Consider the following 19,558-nt stretch of genomic DNA (forward strand, 5'->3'; position numbering starts at 1 on the left):
GCCCACAGTGCATACCCTCTGCACTGCTCGGAGGCTCGCTGAATGAGTCGTCCTCCGACACCCAAGCTCTGCCATGAGGAAGCGTACAGAGGAGAAAGGCAAAGGTGAGGACTGTGCAAGACGATTTTCAGGCTGCATCATGAGAGGCTAAAGGGGTGTTAAACTGTGCAAGGTATTCTGTGGTTAACCAATGGCCCAAGTGTAGCAGGCAGTAAAGTTAATGCCCTGAGAAACATATCTCTGAGGTGAGAAAGTGACAACGTAACAATGCAAGATAAGACTGTTCTTGAAATTCCTAGATTAGGAAGCATGTTGTGAGCTTCTTTCTAGCTGAAGACATCAAATACACCCTTCCAGGGCACACAGAATTAAAATCGTAAGGCACTGTAAATGAGCAACAGGATCGGATCATGACCTTTACATTCCCTAACAAACCAGAGAGGCTTGAAAGGCAGGGTCTGCTTCCCCAGAAGCCATTAACCCTGTGTGTGATGGAATATCTTCAGCCTAACATTTTCGTATTTATTCACCCATAGCTGAGACAGATAAATTATTTTCAAATCTGTAATACGTGTAGAATCTCAGCTTCTTGCAGTGAGTTGCAGCTGTGCGTGGTGCTTAAGTGTGCAAAATTTAGAACTGTGCTGAAATAACAAGACTGTTTTTCTATGTTTCTATTAAAGTAGAAGAGATTTCAACAGGCAGCCTTTATTAACGACTATACAAATCATTCTTCTTTTGTTATTAGGAGACCACAAAATAAGACTGATTTTCTTTCCTTTTTTTTTTTAAAACAGGCCTTCTAAATTAAAAGCATACTATTTCATAAAAACATTTCACAAAACAAAAATTTATGCAAAAATAATAATAATACATCAAGATGATTTTCAAGTTCTCATGTAGATTCATTTACTGACTAGGCACGAGGGTGAGCTGACTATTCTTCAGCAGTCCATGAACAGAAGGAGGGCTCCTAAAAGAGAGGGAAATGAAAAATATTAGTGAACACAGAGAAACAAATAATCATTACATGCTGTCTTGGAATGGCAGGATTTAGGCAAAGGAAATAGGCAAGTAGAAATTTGAGAGCTGAGGATGGCTATGGAGACTACTGTAAAACAGAATCATCAAAATTAAGGACACCAAATATCTGTGTTCAGTAAAGACAGGTGAATAATGGATTAGTATATTATGGTTTAGATATAAAATGCTCCCCAAAAGTCTCATGTGTCTGGAGGTGGGGCCTAGTGAGAAGAGGAAGGTCCTCTGGGCTGTGCCCCATGAGGGTGTACTCTGGCCCGTCTCCTCCCTTCTCTCTTGTTTTCCTGGCTACCATGCATGGAGAGTTGTCCTCCAACATGCTATTTTATCATGCAGTTTCTTACCATGGACTAATCCCACTGAAACTGTGAGCCCAAGTAAACACTTCCTCCTTTAAATTGTAGTGGGTATTTTATCACAGTACAGAAAAGGACTAAAGCATGCAGCGATGATGAGGGTACCATCCTGATGACTTTTATGAGTTTGGTTTCACAACAGCAATGCTAATATTAAAGCATGAAATGAGTTCTGTGTCTACTGTGGTACAGTTCTTGCATTCCTATCTCTGGTAAGATACACAGCTTTTGGATATTTAAGAAAAATCTTATATTAACTAACACTGGAGAACTTATTTTGATGCGGCACATGTAATAAGATTCCTATTTCAAAAATGGAGTGACCATCAGCAGGAAAGGCCCAATCACAGTGGGGAAGTATCAGGGCTAGTTTGTGCCTTATCCTGTTTGTTTATGCCCCACTCTAGAGGGTTTCATCACAAAGTGTGGCCTGGAACAGCTGAGTACACTGGTCTTGCTCCTCCCTGCGTCTCCAGATACATCTCCCTGCAAGGGTGTCCTGGCACCATTTTTGCCAGTAATTCCTTGTCAGTCTCCCAAACCTGGGCTACCACTGCCTGGTCAGCCGCCCCATGACTCTTTCAGGCTGAAAGGGGAAAAATGTTTTTCTTCTCCTTGCTCGCTTAAGAGATTCTGAATTTCAAAATATGATTTATTTCCTTTCTTTTTGTGAGTCCAAGTTCATTCCCGTGCACTTCTCTTCTTTATGTGGGATTTTATTCTGGAAGAGTGCTAGAGACACAGTGAGCTCTATGATACCTTGTGTGGAGTGTCAGCAGTGCTAGGATGAACAAAATGCACAGCGTTTCTCTAAAGGTGAATATAGTACGTAAAAAAGCTAAACACTACATCTACGGATCCCTGATTAATCAATGAACATGTTTTGAATGGCTGGGGACTGATATGTATAAAATGCATGAGATTCAGTCATGAGCTTCTGCGATCGTGCTAGGGTAGGAAGGTAATACCCTACAGTGTGTCCTGCATTCAAATTTAGATGGTCCTCAACAGAATGCTGCTGGGCAGAGGCGGCAGGGTCTTTTGGTTAAAGGAGAGGGAAGACCATGAAGATTCAACAGGCTCTGGATGAGCAGAGAAGAGGAACAGGGGAGCAGAGACACTGTGGGGGAGATACCAGCAGGTCTTAGGGGTTTGCTCTGAGTGCACTCTTGGGCCCTCTGGAGTGGAGGCTTTCTCTGTACTCTGGCGTATGCACAGTGCTTAGCCGACTGCCACTTGATGGGCCAGTACCCGAGAATATACACGCTAATGTAAACAGCTAATGTGAACAGTCCAGGAGTGAGAGGAAAACACATCTCCAAGGAGGGGCAAGGCCTGAGCTTCCATAAGACAAAAGATGGGCACCCACGGGTCTGCGTTGAGCCCAGCTCCCCTGCATCCACTTGTGAATGAGCCCGACACAGCAGACGGGTGCTGTGCATCCAGGCCCATCTGAGCTGAGCACAGGAGTCTACTGACAAGCATACCTGCTCACTGCTCTATGAGGCACTTAAGGCTCAAATTCCCTTCAGAAATGCTACATGAAGAAGTACACTACGGACTCCATGGGAACGAGAGGAGTATCTATGGAAAATGCAATCAGTCTTGTAGACTACTGTAGAAACTTACCCTGGAGATGTATACAGACACATGCACAAGATCACTATTCTAACACTACAGGAGGAAAATACTGTAAACAAGTATTGGTCAGTAGTTATTTCAATTATGCACATTCATACATTCAACCAAACTAAAAAGTCAATAAAAAGATAGTTATAATATAAAACAAACTCTAAAATGTACTTAAATATATGCAAAAAGTGATAAACTGTCTGTCTGCCTGTCTGTCTGCCTATCTCTCTCTCTCTGCTTGCCTGTGCATTATCTCTGAAAAGAGTGAAAAAAGAAAAACTGAAAACAATGTGAATGGCTGTTGTGGGTATTTGGAGGGAGGGTGTGAATTAAGGCCAGTGTTTCACTGTATGCTCTCCTGGACTTTGCACCAAGCACACATATTACCTATTTTGTTTGAAATATGTAACTTGGTTTTGCACCTGCATGTTCCCACTGAAAAAGATGACCATCACAAAAGTACCATAGCTCATTTCTACTGACAAATGAAACTCATTGGAAAAAGTGTTCACTCCAGTGTTTTTAAGAACTGCAGGTCCATTTGTTCACTTTTCCCTTCCACCCCAACAGTCTCGTTGCTGCTCTGTTCTGGGTCAGTCACTATGATAGGATTTAGAGATGCAAATCAAAGAAGGCACTGCTCCTTCTTTAAATTAGCTAGTTCTGGAGTGAGAAAAAAGGCAGACATATCCACAGGGAGAGTAGAGCCTGCTCTCTGGTACAGCACCAGCCCTGCATACTGCACAATGAGACCTGCTTATTCACTCCAGCCTGTTTTGAGGGTTACTGGGATGTTAGGCACAGTATTAGATGGCACATGCATGGGTTCCATCTATAGTGGTGGTTGAATGTCAGACATATGTGAACAGCATACTGGTTAATAACCTAGTATGTTTTCTTCTAACTGAAGAAAGATCAAGTCAATTCAGTGAGAGCAAAGCAATCTTAATCTATTCTTCCACACTAGGAGACACTAAGCCACTTCATTATTTTCATTCGAACCCGTATTCAATTGCTGTTCATTTCCCACTTACTAGTTATCATAGATGTCCTCCCAAAGCCTCAAGCAGGCACAGGGATTTTTCAGAGATGGCTGAATCTAGAGTGTGTGATAAAAGATGTGTGGTTACTAAATCAGTGCACTGATTGGTTTGGTAGCTCTAATCCTAGTAGTCTAGATAAGATAAAAGGGGCAGAAAGGTGCTGTTAAGCCTCCCTTGTTGCTTCTTGCTATCTTGTGGAAACTATGGCTGTTCTTCTGTGATGCCCCCTGGCCAGTCCACTCTGCCTAGAAGCCAGCTGATTTATGGACTGAAACCTCTACTAACTCTGAGTCAAGTAACCCTTTACACTTTTAACTTTGGGTATTGGGTATTTTTTTTTCTCAGCAATAAAAAGAGAAACTAAGACATTAGTCATAAGACTAAGTACTTGGTGGGAAGAGAGAAAAGTGAATTGCCAAACACAGGACACCAGTGGCAGAATTCAGAGTGCTATAAAGTCCTGGAGCAGGGACTCAGTGCCCTGGGACACAGGGCCAAGAAGACCTGCCTGAGAGTATGCTTGAAATTCCACTCTGCAGACTGGATGGACTGAACCACCAGACAGATCAACAGCTAGGCAGGTGGGGTAAGGAAGTGACTTCAGGCATTGAAGGGCACAGCCATGTAAACAGACGAGATGTTTTCACTGAAGCTGGGTAGGCTGGAGGGCAGTGCTGTGGAGGTGGGCAGTAAGGTCAAGAAGGGCCTTTGCTCAGAGCACACGAGTTTTATTCTGAAAGCTACTGGGAACCACCAAATGACTCACCATAGAAGATCTGTCAAACAATTTCAGCAGTGGGTGCTAATCAGTAAAAACAAAACAAAACAAAACAAAACAAAACAAAACAAAACAAAAACCAAGATTGTTGAAATAGGAATCCTAGTCAGAGTCAACTGCAAGTGGATAGGATTTTCCACTAGACAAAGTAGGGTAAAACTCAGATTAGAAAATGATTCACACTATAGCCTTTCTCACTTACAAATGGAAATAGGACTGAGCATAAAACAGATTGAAATATATTTTTCCTCTTCTTTCCCTGTGAAAAATTGAACATGTACAGTATGTAGATCAATAGTGGCGAACTCTGGCACACATGCCACACTAGGCAAGCAGATCCTGTTGATGTGTGGACCAGGGTGCCCCAGCAGCTGAGCTTTGGGTAAGTTATTTTTTTCTAAACTAAAACTTCAGTATGCAGGTTTAATTGCAGTGTTTGCACTTTGTGATAAATAAGTGGTTTGGGGTTGCAGTTTAGGTACTTGGTCTCTAAAATATCCACCATCACTGACATAAATAGTAGATAGTGGATATTATTTGCACAGAAAATAAGCTTTATTATTTATCACATGTATCCTATGAAATTGCTTATAAGGAGATTTAATTTTTGACTCTACATTTTGATTTTTTAAATCATCGTTTTCTGTGGACCCATTTCTGTACACAAGACTGGCACCTCTGAATTTGAGCTACTGTGAGGGAGCCAGGCTTGCCTGAGTTGCAGTGCTGGTGAGATGAGTGTGGTTTTATTTGGGGGAGGCGATCTTGGCTAACCTAAGTTTGCTCACTGGAGCCATCGTAGCTATTACCTGTTAAGCAGTGTGTGACGGGAGGGAACTTGAGGGTGAAGTTCAGGTGTTTCTTAGGCATCCACTGTTTGGCACTAGGGTCCCTGACAAGCACAAATGGAGGTGTGTATGTATTTCCGCTTGGAACATGTACCCCTCTTTCATGAGCCTACAAAGAACCGCATGTGTACCTATCAGAGCCCTGCTGGTGGTTTCCTCCCACGTTTTCCGTGGCAGACTAGGCATCTTTGGGTCATAAACTATGTCTTCGGTTGCTGTACTCCTACTTCCTCAGCAGAGCAGATGCTCGGGAAATACAGCCGAGTGAACACTGACAAGATTTGACTTGAAATGCCTTGGAAGGTTCAGAACCGAAATAAAACCAAAGAATCTTTCCCTATGGAACCTAGGGCAGGGATGGGGAGGAGGCAGAGAGGGGCGGTTTCAATCACAATGTTTGGTTAATCATGGAGTGTGTGAACTACTGCTGCGAATGTAAGCTAACCAGACAGGAATTCTCTGGTGATGCCTTCAGTTCAGTGGCAGCCAGGGTAGCACAGAGCTGACAGGGCAACGATACAAGACTCTGGATGAAGGAGATGGGTTCAAATCTTGGCTTCGCCAGTGACAAGTTATATGAGTTAACATAGATGATATCATCTTCTAAAGTGTGCCCTTTGTAAAATGTAGGTGACAGCTTATAGTTGGAGAATTCAATTACAAAATTTATGGAAAGCAATAATCATGCACTCAGTTATTATAACAGCTTGCATCCACTATGCTATGTGATATTATTACTACACTGGAGAAACTGAAACTGTACTACTTCTTCAGAGAGGACAAGGGGATCTCGGACTGCTCTGACTCCTAAAAACAGCATTGGGCCAAGCACTGAAGAATGGGGATCTTTCTATGGACAAAGAAACAGGCTCTATTAATCTTCAGTTTCTTGAATGTAGGGCCCCACATCTTACAGACATCTCTATTCCCAATGATGGCTTCAATGTCACACACAGCTCACACTGGGGGAATGTTGTCACAGGAGAAGACAAGTTGACCCCAAAACAGGAAACCAAAGGCTTGGAGAGCAATGCTCTTAGGAAGCTCTTAGGGAGCCTGGCTCAGCTGCTGCAGGCTCTGACAGTGGAAATGGGAAGACATCAGAGTTGGCAGGGTATGGACAAGATGTGAGAAGCTCTTGAGAGCCAAGCAGGAGAGCCCTTGGTTAACAGCGTCCCTGAACTTTCTGGCTGTGATTCATCTTTACAGTCTGATGAAGCCTGGTTTCTTTAAAAAATGAAAATAAACATAAAACCATACAGTAATTCCTATGAGTTAGATCTGAAGACACTCTGTGGTGGACCCTCTGCCTATCCTAATTCCTGACGTAGAAGTCCACCTTCAGGGAACAAGAGTGACGGCAGCACAGGATGGATGGACCAGTCCCGACAGGCCCTGCAGACGGAGAGGTGCAGTGAGCCACAGCACGCAGGTGATCTCCAGAAGCCATGAAGAGCAGGGCTTCAGTCCCCCCAGAGCCTCCAGGACAGGAACTCTGCCTCCTGACTGTACGCAGTGCCCGACCACACGGCTTTCAGGTAATAAACCCTTTACCAAATAAGCAAAAAACCAAAACAAACAAACAGAAAGGGAAGCCTGTGCCTGATATATGATAACCCAGTTATAAAAAGCCAGAGAATCTCAATGCCATCACATACTGAAGAAATGTGGCACATGGCACATTTCCTTTCTGTGCAGGAAAAAGAGGCCAGAGCACAAAAACGACGACGAGAAATGAGCTTACTTATTTTGGTCTATGAGAACGTTGGAGTGAACTGTTTTCTTTCTAAAGGTAATTTAATTTCAGTTAATTTTGGCTATTAAGAAAAAAGAAGGTCATACATTTCCTATCTATATTAAATATGCAAATTCAATGCTGACATTTTAGTTTTACATGAGATTATATCACTGTCAGGTTAAAAGACCCTCACTTAATGTCTTCTAGCAGCAACTCCATGAGACAAACATCATTTCCATGGTACTGAGGTACAAAGTGAGACTTGGCCCAAGTCACAAGGTCGGTTCAGTGGCAGAACTCAAATGTAAACACTGAAAAAGTGAGATACTCAAGATGATCACAGCTTAGGTAGTGGCTTTTGATGCTTCAGAACAAAGTACCTAAAAAATGAGATCTAATTAAAGATACTTTTCCTTCACAGATCTTTTTTTCCTATATCTCCAGATTTTAAAAAATATTAAATAATTTGATAAAACTTTTGTAGTATTTGTTTTATAAAAGCAATGATTTATCTTGAAAACTTAAAAAGCCGTACTTTCACAAAACCAGGACAACCATGACTAAAAATTCTTGCATCCCTTTGTAATTTCCTACACATGCATACATATGTAGAAAAGTAGGACTGGAATCAATTTATACAAGACATTCACCAAACAGTTGTTTTTTAGGTTAATAATCTAGCAACCTTTCCCTATCACTGGTCGGACAGCTGTGTTTTGAGGGAAGGAGGTGACCAGTGCTATCCTCCCAGGCCTGCGTCCCTGCGGCTAAGCACAAAGGCTGCAGGTCTGATGGTTACATGCAGAGCTGCACCTCAGCCCCGCGGCTCCTCTGGGACAAAGGGAACCTACCTTGCTTCACGCCTGGTCACAACCAGATCTTCTGCCATCCCAGACATTTCCTAACAAAAGAAAAGATCGTTTTTTTACTCAAAGAGAAGAAAACTCCTCAAAAATAAAAAATTTAAACATTTTCCATAATCTATGAAGCTTAAGTCAAATGATTAAAGTACAACTTTATTAAGTATTTGTCACTTTTAAGAATGCCCTCAATTACTGACCAAATACTGTGTTACAAATAACTAGTTATGAGGTTTTACATTTGTTTAACAGGGAATAATTGGCCCCAATTAAACTGACTAAACTAAGGCTTTTTAGATTACTAAAACAAATTAAACTTTTTAAAATGAGAATTTAGGTGATCTTATCTTAAAACCTTGCTAAAGTGGCTAATGAAACTTGCTAAGTTGTAATCGCCCTGGTTTTATTAGTTATATTAAGAGAAATTAAGTGAGATTAAAATCTTATTGGATTTATTTACCTTTGAAAATGAAGACCGTTTAAGGGTTACACATCCTCAGCCTTGGCGAGTGCGACCTCAATTAGTCAAGTCAGAATGTCTTTAAAAGCTTTGTGCTCAGTGCTTCCAGCATGGAGCGAGGTGTTCATTAAGGTACCAAAAGTCTCATAAAAAATCCAAAGTTGCACTAGTGAAAAAACGCTCAACAAGATGAAAACTGATCACATCTTTTCCAGAAAATCCAGTAGTTATTTTAAAACCAGTTTTTAAACAAGATTTGGTTCTGGTGGTTTTAACGTGTCACTCATGCAGCTTGATACCATCTGGACTCTTTAATCAGCATTTAAGTCTATGGTGAGTATATAATGGCACATTTAATTTTATACCACTTTTAAAATAAGTTGTACAATATTTAGTGTGACCCTTTTATGACAAGCATTGTTAAAGGAACTCTTTCCCTGTTTACAACTATTTAAGAAGGCCTTTTTAAATAAGAAAAACATGAAACTGTTAGCTCACACACACAAAATTTCTTTCAAAAGTTTATTTAGTATCAAGCAAGAGGAGACTTTGCTTAACACTACAGAACATTTCAAGACTTGAGTTACAAAAGAATACCACATTATTTGCACTTGTAATTGGCTTCCCTTTTTACGCATGTTGGCAAGAGAAAAAAAAAACTAGCATATGGCTGAAAGATAAAATAACTAAATTCTATGGAAACCTTTAAAATGAAAGTGAGGCTTATGTTAAAAGAATGGATTAACATATTTAGTAAACCTATTTTTTTGTTTAACACTAGTTAATCGAAGTTATTTTTTTCCTTTTGATGACCTATTTTTTCATATACAGACTGGAAATAACAAAATTTTACATGTCTTTTTTTTTCCTGACCAAGTTGATGCTTCAGCAAAGTAGTTTTAAATTCCATCCATTCAGATTTTAAGCACTTGGATTTATTTAAAAAGGGATTGTTCATAGAAAAAATTACTTTGAACAGTATACAGGACGGTGGAGATTGGCTATTTCACAACACCAGACAGTACAATCAGTATCTGCCATAGGGCTGGTCCCTGTAGACGCCCTTCGCCGTCCGCGCTGCAGGGGCCTTGTGTCTTGAGTTTGTCCACTCTTCCTGGCCTGAAACAAGGAAGATTAATCACAATTAGGTTGTTCTACTGGCACCATTTGTCAGAATTTGACTTCACCCGGAACCACTGGTAGGTGTCATATAGAAGACACATATCTCTGATGTACTGATACAAGAAACACAAGGGAATTTACCTAAAAAATTTTGCAAACAGTGAGAAAACAACCGTCTCACTATTAAAACGTTTTATCAGGAAGGTAAGAAAAATGATTTCTGTATCTGAGATGGCATCTGACTTTACACGAACTTTCTGTTTCCTACTCACTCCACTAAAACTCAGAAGCTTGTAGAGCAAACTGAACTGCTTTGTGAAACATTAAGACATTCTCAGGGGAAATGAGACTAGAAAGGACCGCATAGATTTCTTCTAACAGTGAGTACAAGAAAAACTACACAGATAACTGTGGAAACAAAGGGAAGAAAACCTGGACAGAAAAAAGAGAAGGGGCAGAGAAAGAAAAAGCTACTTTACTTTTCCTGGGTCCTTTGATAGAAACACTATGCTAAAGTTGCTTCGGGTGGAAATTTATGCCTCAAAGCATGCCAACTAGTATCAGAGAAACTAGTGACATAAACTTGAATTTCGATCATTATAATACCAAATCCATGCTGGATAATGGCGTTAGTAACAAAGAGTATTCTATCATCTTCAAATCCTGAAATTAGCAGTCGTTCTGCTTTAAAAGTTTCAGTAAGTCTACAGGTCTTTGACATCAAACAGTTAACTTCCCTGCTGCAACACACAGCAATTTAAAAGCCACGTGTCCACAGAGACCAATTTAAAAAGCTGCGAAAGAAAAATGCTTAAAATGACCTCTTCTTTTGATAGGAACATGCAATCAACGTCATTCCCTCAAGCTAGCTTGCATCAATTTAAGTAGACAGCATTCAGCAAGCCAATGTGTTTCTCTTAAGTGTTTGTTATGAATAACAACAACAACCAAAAAATTCCAAGGTGCGGTCATCACAGCTTCAGGCAGGTGATACAACAAAAAGCACTTCAAAAGGAACACCGGAAAATGGTTTTTCAGTTATGTTCAGAGAAATGTCATAAATCCATTAACTACGGGCCTGATTCGCTCACACTGGTACTAGGCACTGGCTCTCAGAGCTTTGGGGCTGACTGATGATTCATGTTCTCTGATGTCTCTACCCTGCAGCAAAGGCGCTTCTTATATCATTTCCCTGCTGCCACCAATCGTTTTAATTAGATCCTGCATATGGAAATTCTGGACATGGACTCCCCAGCTTCTCTAGCAACTGCCCCTCAATCAGGAGTTGAGCTGTCTTCCTGTAGATCTAACAGACCCCTGGGCTCCTCCCCATTTCAGTGATCTGGTAACCTTTATGAACTGGCTTCCAGTGTAATTGCTTCAGAGGATTTGGGATTGTGACTGGATTAAAACATTAAGGTGGGAGTGGACGAAGCATTTTAGAGCTGTGGTCTCAACTTCATTTCTCTTTACTACCAAGAAGCACAGACTCTTTAAAAAGTGACAGGAATAAAGTATCTGCAGATTGCCCAAACTACTGAGAATAATCACCACATGGCAATCAACCCAAATTAAAAACAAACAAAAAAAATCTAAGTTCAGAATTTGAATTCATGCAATTCTCTGCAATATTTAGTTTTCTTAAATATTAAATTTAAACACTGCAAGATCTCCTGGAAACAGTTGTACACACACAGACAAGCAGTGAGGAGCCTGCTGAGAGTCACAAGAAACACGGCTTCCCACCACCGCCGAGGCCTGGGAGGAGCCTCTGCACCACGGTGTTCTGTGTGCTCCCCTTCTGGCACTCACTCACCATAGGAATCGTAAGTCTCCTCGCTGAGCCCGTGCCCGTAATCATAATAATCAGCGCCACTGCAGGGACAAAAGAGAACACGGTTAGCACACAATGATTCAAATCATAGTTAATGAAGTTTTCTGAAAACTAAGTAAACTAAAGTCTAATAAAGAGTGTGTCTAAAAAAGCAGAATAAATTTCCACTGGGATGACAGAGTCCTAAAATAGAAACCTTAGACTTTTGGGCCATCAAAGGCCCCTCTTTTAACTCGCCAATTTTAATACATCATAGTATATTTGACATCGTAACTACTATAACTGCTGCTCTCTCACAACACAGGGTGCTGTCCTCTGCACCCCAGTCTAGAAGGGAAAACAAAGACAGCCTTTGTTCTGGATGAGTGTGCATGGAAATGGCCCGTCTGTGTGGACAGCCCCAGGACCTGTGCCAAAAACCAGAGCTGGGGGGATGCCAGGTGCTGGGGAACAAACACCATTCCTTCCTTCCAACAGATGGAAAGTTTGTTTCTTCTTCGTCCCTTATACACCTGCCACAGAGCACAGTGCTGTGTGAATTGTGGGCTCCTCACATTCTGGTGTATTAAAGTGGGCTGCGATGAAAGGAAAGGATTCATTTCATCAGCACTACTGAATTACGGGAGAACAGTGACCGGAGGAAGACGTGGCCTGAGTGGAAGCAACAGAGGAGAAGGACACTGGGTGAGCACGCTCTGCAGGGTGGATGCAAATCTGAGGCTACGCAGCACCTTCTGCAAGTACAGGCCAATCCATGTTCCAACCAACAACGTCCTTGAAACGCCAAGAGAGAAAGAGAGCCTGCTATCACTGTGTTTCTGCAAACTGTGAAAAATCATATTTAAATTGTGTCTGTCTTTACAGGAATCAATTTATAGAGAAGCTTGAAGACTGAACCATCAGTATGACAGGAGTCTGAGGAAGAGACTCTGCTCGTTCTTATAGGCTTTCTTTCTTCATTTTGTAGGAAAACAATTATTCCCATTATTCTAACTTCAAAAACTCAAAGGAGAAGCTTCCTGGCACCATGGGAAGCAAACCAGCTACACTATCTCATCAGTCAGGACTTGGAGAGGGGATCTCCTGGCCTGCTGAGACCACCTGTAGGCTGCCCTCCCACTGTGCTGCCATTCTCAAGTAAGTGACACCAGAGAGAATCATTGAGTCCAACAGGATGGCACAGTACAGGCTGCCCCAGGAGAACATCATCATCAACAAAGCTATGTCCTCTCTCAAGCATGGGGCAGGGGGGCAGGAGGGGGAGGAGGCAAGCCTTCACACTGCTGTTTCTTCTGTCAAAATGACTTCCTATGCACACCTCATCCTACAGGCCAGTTCCCCAAGGAGCTTCCCAACCCGGCTGGCCAGCTTCTCCTGTAGCACACATCCAGCTCCTGTTCCTCATGGTCCTGGCTTGGCACACTCGGGGCCCCATAAGTGTGTGGGAATAGTGTGTGGGGGAGGAGGATCTGTATGTCTCTAGTGTGAAACCAGCGATGCTCAGAGAGTACAGCATGGAAGCAGTGTTATGAAGACATGAAGACAGGTGAGGAGGGAGAAGAACAGGGGCACAGCATGCAGAGCACAGCGGCAGAAACTGAGTGGGGAAATCCCAGGCTCCAAGTGTTTTCAAACAGAGCCAACGTGAACTAACAGAAGGCTGGGGCCACCTCAGTTTTAAGTGCTTCCTCCAGGTGCAGAGCACAGGGCCCGCATTGTTTTCCTGGCTTAAACACAGCCTTACACACTAACTCAAGTGTAATAACACACCGCTATGATGTGAGCTCTCCACTGGGCAGGCATCTGGAATGCACTGTCCTGGACTCTTCGGCTCTTTTCAATGCTGCCCAGGCCCTGAACAGTCACCACTGCAGTTATCACTGTACTAAATGGCAGCGGCAATATTTCCACAGAGCACCTGCAGCTATAGCACTTTAAAACATGGGCTTGGAATGCGGGCCTAGCATTGCTAGAGAAAGCAGGAAGAAGAAGGGCATGTGGGACAAATGAACTGCTGTGAGCAGACCACTGCCACACAGCCACACTGCCGGCTTCTCACGCAGGCTCCACACCCACAACTCAGAAAGCCACGGCCACCACATGCTGGGGTGGTTTCTGCTCAGCAGTGCCACTGCATCAGAATGTTCCTGCATTCGTTCCTCTGATCTGTTCCTAGGACCCCTCCTTATGCCCAGATGAAAGTCTGTGTCCAGGGAAAGAGGCTGCCCCATGACCACAGTGACCTGAGACCCCACCTCGGTCCTCTCTGGCCTCTCCCTCCCCTTTCCTTCTGTCATCCTATTTCTCTCAAGGCATAATGCACATTTACAGTGAAAAAAAGAAGAGGTACTAGCTGAGGAAAGAGCAGATACACTTTTACATTCAAAAAGATAATGGAACTAATATCCACAAGAGAAAAAAATGTGCCTTTCTTAAGATATTGTAGCTTAAATATGAGAATGCTTTTTTTTTCAAATTTTGAGAACAAAAGTTCAGTCAGTCAAATCTTTTCATATGATGCTGATGTCAAACATCCATCAAGACATCTGGGTCTGAACTGGGCCTTCACCTGCCGACAGCCTCAGGGACCACTGTCCACCAGCCAGCTGGGCAGTCCAGACGTGGCTCTTACCCAGCCATCACTCTCCACAGCCTGGCCCCACAGCAGTCAGAATAACTCCTCATTTTGCTGGAAATAAACTGGCTAATACTTTTTAGAAACTCAACTGTGAATTAAATGAACCTTCGTCTTCTTTCCAAAGGTCAAAAGTTATATCATGATGGCTCCTTAGCAAATAAACTTTGATGTTCTTGAGAATTTTATCTCTGTTGCACAGATAAAATGAGAATAACCACTTCATAAAACTGAAAAGAACTTCCTTGACTGAAACAATTCCCAATTGTCTAACTTGGAATCATCAATGACAGATATTGAGACTAATAAACAGAAGGCTTGAACAATTGCTTTCTGACCAAACCAAGCCTCTTTTATTACATGAAGTGAGCAGTAATGAACATCCGCACAGACTGGAAATCTATCTGTGCAACCCTCTAACCCAGTTCAGCACAAAAAGTGGGTGGGGGGGAGGGATATGTGTCTGTTAAAGAATGTTTTTTAATGGAAAAGAAGATAAAAGGTAGCATAATTTGGTCCAGCAATGGTTTGGTGATAAGACAATCTTCATTTTGACAAGCAAAAACTTCAAACTGACATTTGCTATCATTTCACCCAGTTCTGATTATTTATTGCAAGACTATCATCAAGCCGTGCGCTGGGCACAGCTGAGCCCCTTCTACCTGTCAGTTCCATCTGAATGGCTTTTGCAGCCTTCATTTCGTACACCTCAAATGTCTATTAACCAAAGACGTGTCCTATTTCCCAAGGAGAAACAAAAATCCAAGACACTGCAAAGGGGAAAAGTCACTCAAAAACTCTTCATTTATGGATACAACTGATAATATTAATAGCAGACAAGAAACAAGTGAGACCAATTACTCAGCTCCATCAAAAGAGACCAGGGAGACCCCTCTCACCCAGCTACAGGCGGGCTTCTCATAAGGTGCTGCAGCAGGGACCGCAGGCCTCCTGCCACCGTCCACACCTGCCCCATGATCTGGGCCAAAGGAGCCTCAGTGTCAGCAGAACTCCGGGCTTTCCCAGGTTTTCACTTCCATCAACTGAGTCAAGAAGGAGACCCTGGTTTGCAGGATGATACACCCTCCTGAACTTCCTCTCCTACAAGGAGTCAAGCATAACCTGCAATGCTGGGACCAAGTCCTGTCTCCAGACATCTTTGCCCTCCACCCATAGAAGCAGGAAAAAGACAGGGAACACAGTATGGACCCCAGAGGGCCGGTCCTGGGGTGGGTTAATAAGAAACACCTGACATTTAGTCTTCTTCTGCTCCTTATCCTGTTCAACACTGATTTCACCTGACTAGCTTTGCTCATCTAATCTGGGAAAACAGACGGCAGTAATTTCACTTTATTTCAGTCTTTCTTGTTTTGCTAGGTCTGTTCAAACTAAGTGCATAAATGTTAACTTTGGAAGCCGAGGGGCCTTCTAACAGTGCTTACTATGTGACTTACTGGCCATCCTGACATTTCTGCCCTCCAGGAGCTTTTAAAACGGAGGACAACACATTTGATGGCAAGGCTGCTCGAGACATAAAATGTTTTAGACATCTTGCTTCATTCTTCTCTTGCTAGTGGGTTCAGCACTAATCCATCTCTCTCCCACAGTGTGAATACATACTCTATCTTTGACATGGTGTGGAGGGGTTCAAATGCATGACTCATAAAGACTAAGGGTCCATCAAGTCAAAATGTTTTTACAATAATATTAAGGTATTACCTGTTCTTTCAACTGCTAATATTTGCAATAATGTAATAGATAAAATAATTTGCATTTTATGAAGAGTTAAGTTTGTGGTACTAAACCACAGTAAGAATTTGTCTTTTTATAACAGTATTTTCACGTAATGTCCTTGAAAGAAGTAGTAAAATTTATAAACTCTATTAAATCTCAACTATTAAGTACTCCTGTGGATAATTCTAGGTGAAGACAGGAAAGCCACTCTTTGCCGCGGCCCTGGGCACACTGATCCGTGACAGAGAGGACAGCACCTGCAGCCAGTGCTGTTCACAGAGCCTTACCTCCGCCTCCAGGATGAATAGCAGCAAATTACAGTGATATAGACTCCGGTCTCTGGTAGGCCTTCTCTTGGAAATGAATGAAGTGAGCCTGCCACTTCAAGAAAGCAATGAAAAGCATTTGCCACTGGAAACTGATAGCAAGCCAATGCTGCAGGCTTTTCAGTTGCAATCAGTGGTAATCATGAATGTGACTTTTTGCTACTGCATAAGGAAATGTGTCACGGTACTGCAGGGATATTCATGACTACACCGAGCCATTATTTGTCAAATGCTACATGCATATCTGAAACAGAATCTAAGGTATCATAATGTAAGAGTATCAAAAGTTTACTTATGAGATTTTAGGGCTCAGCCTTAAGAAACTACCATTTGGTAGGCTATGGATATAGTTCAGTGGTATATAGCTTGGATTTAATTCCTAGCATGGAGTGGGGGAGGGTCAAAACAAACAAAAAAGTAATTGAGAAACTATATATCCTGGGTTTTGCTATGATCAAAAAATAGTATCCACAATTATCCCTTTCCAATTATATATAAGTTGCTACAACTACTTTAATCAAAACAAAAATCACATCAGACTGAATGCTGAATGCTAAAGCAGATATGAGAATCTATAAGGCCGTAATTCTTACTGATTTGGGGGGAAATATCAATTGTTTATGATATATTATTTACCGTAATAAGCAATGTATCAATTATTGCCATATTTAGTGATTAGTAAATGTCTTTAATTGTTTTAATTTATGATATGGTAAATATTGCCACGAACCATGTACTCTAAAGCACTATGGCCCTCACTACTTTTTTACAAGTATAAAATATGAAATGTTCAAGAGCCACTGGCCTAGGACACAGTAAATTTCAGAAGGAAAGCAGAGGGAGAACCATACAGTCTTCTGGAGAATGTTTCTTTTATGTAGAAAACTATTTACCTGTCTGCAGAGTGACGCGGGAAGCAGTCAGTTGTTGGTAGCTGCCCTGGAGGGGACAGAGTCCAGTGTCACAGGGACTGTGTCTCAGATCTCACACCATGCCATGATTAAAAAGCCCTGTCGTCCAGACATAAGCAAGAAGTCGGACGGCAACTAGGATTTCCATGAGCAATGGAAATGAAGTCTCTCAGATCACCAGGAAAAGCGCCAGGGTAGGGCGTTTGCCTGTCCTAACTGCTACATGTCATCTTTTAGTACTAAGAATATAAGAAAATAGGAAAGTAAGCTTAGGTTTGAAAGAAATAGTTTTCTTTAGGAATTAAAAGTCACGTACATTTACAGAAATTCTGGAATTCTCATTTGTTTACAGTTCACTGGATCGATACTACATTTTAACAAGTTGAAGGTTTGTGTCAACCTTGCATTAACAAGTAATCAATGTCATTTTCCCAACAGCATGTGTTCATCTCTGTGTCACACTTTGGTAATTTTTCAACCTTTCTGTTATTGTTATATCTATTATGGTGATCTCTGGCACAGATGATCTGTGGTGGTACCATTACAGTTGTGTTTGGGCTCTATGATTTAATCCACGAAGGTTGTGTGTGCTCTTCCCCTCTCTCTCTCCTTCACTTCAAGCCTCTTTATTCTTAGGGATGCAACATTATGTAAACCAGGTCAATTACAACCCCACAATGGCATCTAAGTATTTAGGGGAAAAGAAGAGAATCTCAGGTCAAAAGCTAGAAATAATTAGGCCTCATATGGTACGCAGAATGCCACCAAGGGCCCAAACCAAAGCCTCTTCTGCCAAGAGCCAAGTTCCAAAGAGAGGAGAAGGAGGTTAAAGTGTTGCCACTGACATGCAAATGATTAGAAAGTGTAAAACCTTGCTGATACGGAGAAAATTTCAGCAGTCAGGAGAGATTACACGAGTCATGGCATTTCCTTAGGCAAAACTCTGATTCAGAACACAGTTAGCTCTGCTTCGTAGTCTCCTAAGGGGCACAGGGCTGTGGCAGGACTCATTCCTCTAGAAGTTTCCTAACCCTGCTGCATCCCACACACCTCGCCCCATGCACACACTTCTGGGCTGGTCTTTTGCCTCAGATCCCCCAATATCTCACACAGAACCCATCCCAGCTGTCAGGGCCAGGCACAGACATGTCCTTTCTGAAGCTATTGCTGTCCACTGCTACCTAGTCACAGCTGCCAGACCTTATAATCTAGACCCTCTTCAAAATCTTCCCCCGATCTGCCATTCCAGTCCACTGCTACCATGGGCCAGTCATAAGCCTGACAGTAGGAACCCAGTGACCTAAGGTTAGAGCACCTGCTCTCCCAGCATCTCTGCTACTCAAATGCAGATGCCACATCAGCTCATGGGGCCAAACAGTACACAAAGAGCCACTTCACTCAGGTTCTTGTCTCTCGTACCTCACACAGATGCTTCCCATGTCACCTGCTACTTCCTAGGGCTACTGGACAGTCAGTTAGGATTGCATGTAGGAGCATTTTATAAACAAAGTCAATTAATTTCACGGAGACACAGAAAAGTTAATGATTAATGAGTTTGGATTAAAGTTCAGTTAGCTTTAAATCTCATTCTTTCTTCTAAAAATAGAGCTATCTTGGGAAAGCAGCTAAATCTTTCAAGTTCCAACTTCCACAAGTATCTGAGATATAAAAGATGTTCAAGAAAAACAATGAAATAAGTTATATGGCTTACCGTCACTGCTCCATAAATAACCCTGCAGCTGTGTCTTCCTCGATGGAGTGATGATGGATGAGTAATAATTGAGTCAAAAAACATAAAACATTTCTCATTGACCTGCCACTAATATAAAATAAATGTTGACTCTTTATCCTGGACTTATTGCTATAATAAGTCTGTAAAATCTCATTTCAGAGTAACAATTACTTTGTCCAAGATTTTAAATGTCAATACAAGTTTGCCAGAGAATCAAGAGACACAAGTTTGCTTTTGATCTCTGATCTTGCCCCTCTCAACTGTGAAACACTTCTAAATTTTACCTCTCCTGCAAAGTGCAGGAACTTACAGGTACTTTGCTGAATCAAAGGGAAGAAATCAATCTTGAGAGGCTATGTGACCTATCTACTGCCCTTCAGGCTAAACTGTCTTAATCAACTGACAGAAAAGATTATTTTCAAAGACTTCCAGAAAAGAAGCTGGGAAAACTTGTCACACTAACACATTTGAGTAAGCCTGCCAGAAAGTTCTTATTTTATGCTTAAAC

The 19,558-nt window shown here is 41.9% G+C and overlaps 1 protein-coding gene across 3 annotated transcripts in view; it reads right to left on the reverse strand.

Annotated features, from left to right (window-relative positions):
• Positions 1–692: 692 nt before the first annotated feature.
• The window catches only part of Khdrbs3 (KH RNA binding domain containing, signal transduction associated 3), a 175,207-nt gene continuing 156,341 nt past the window's right edge, over positions 693–19,558 (reverse strand). For 2 of the 3 annotated variants that reach the window (XM_063231035.1, XM_063231036.1), the window contains exons 8-9: positions 11,695–11,753; positions 9,265–9,875 (exon numbers count right to left, since the gene is read on the reverse strand). In XM_063231035.1, the coding sequence (XP_063087105.1) occupies positions 9,784–9,875; positions 11,695–11,753 (151 nt within the window). In that variant the 3' untranslated portion in view covers positions 9,265–9,783. Of the gene's footprint in view, positions 974–8,287; positions 8,338–9,264; positions 9,876–11,694; positions 11,754–19,558 lie in introns of those variants that run through there. The other variant, XR_010041191.1, reaches the window with a different exon arrangement.

This window comes from Cavia porcellus, unplaced genomic scaffold (genome assembly GCF_034190915.1).
Source record: "Cavia porcellus strain 051 isolate PalLab524CR breed Dunkin Hartley unplaced genomic scaffold, mCavPor4.1 scaffold_19, whole genome shotgun sequence".
NCBI lineage: Eukaryota > Metazoa > Chordata > Mammalia > Rodentia > Caviidae > Cavia > Cavia porcellus.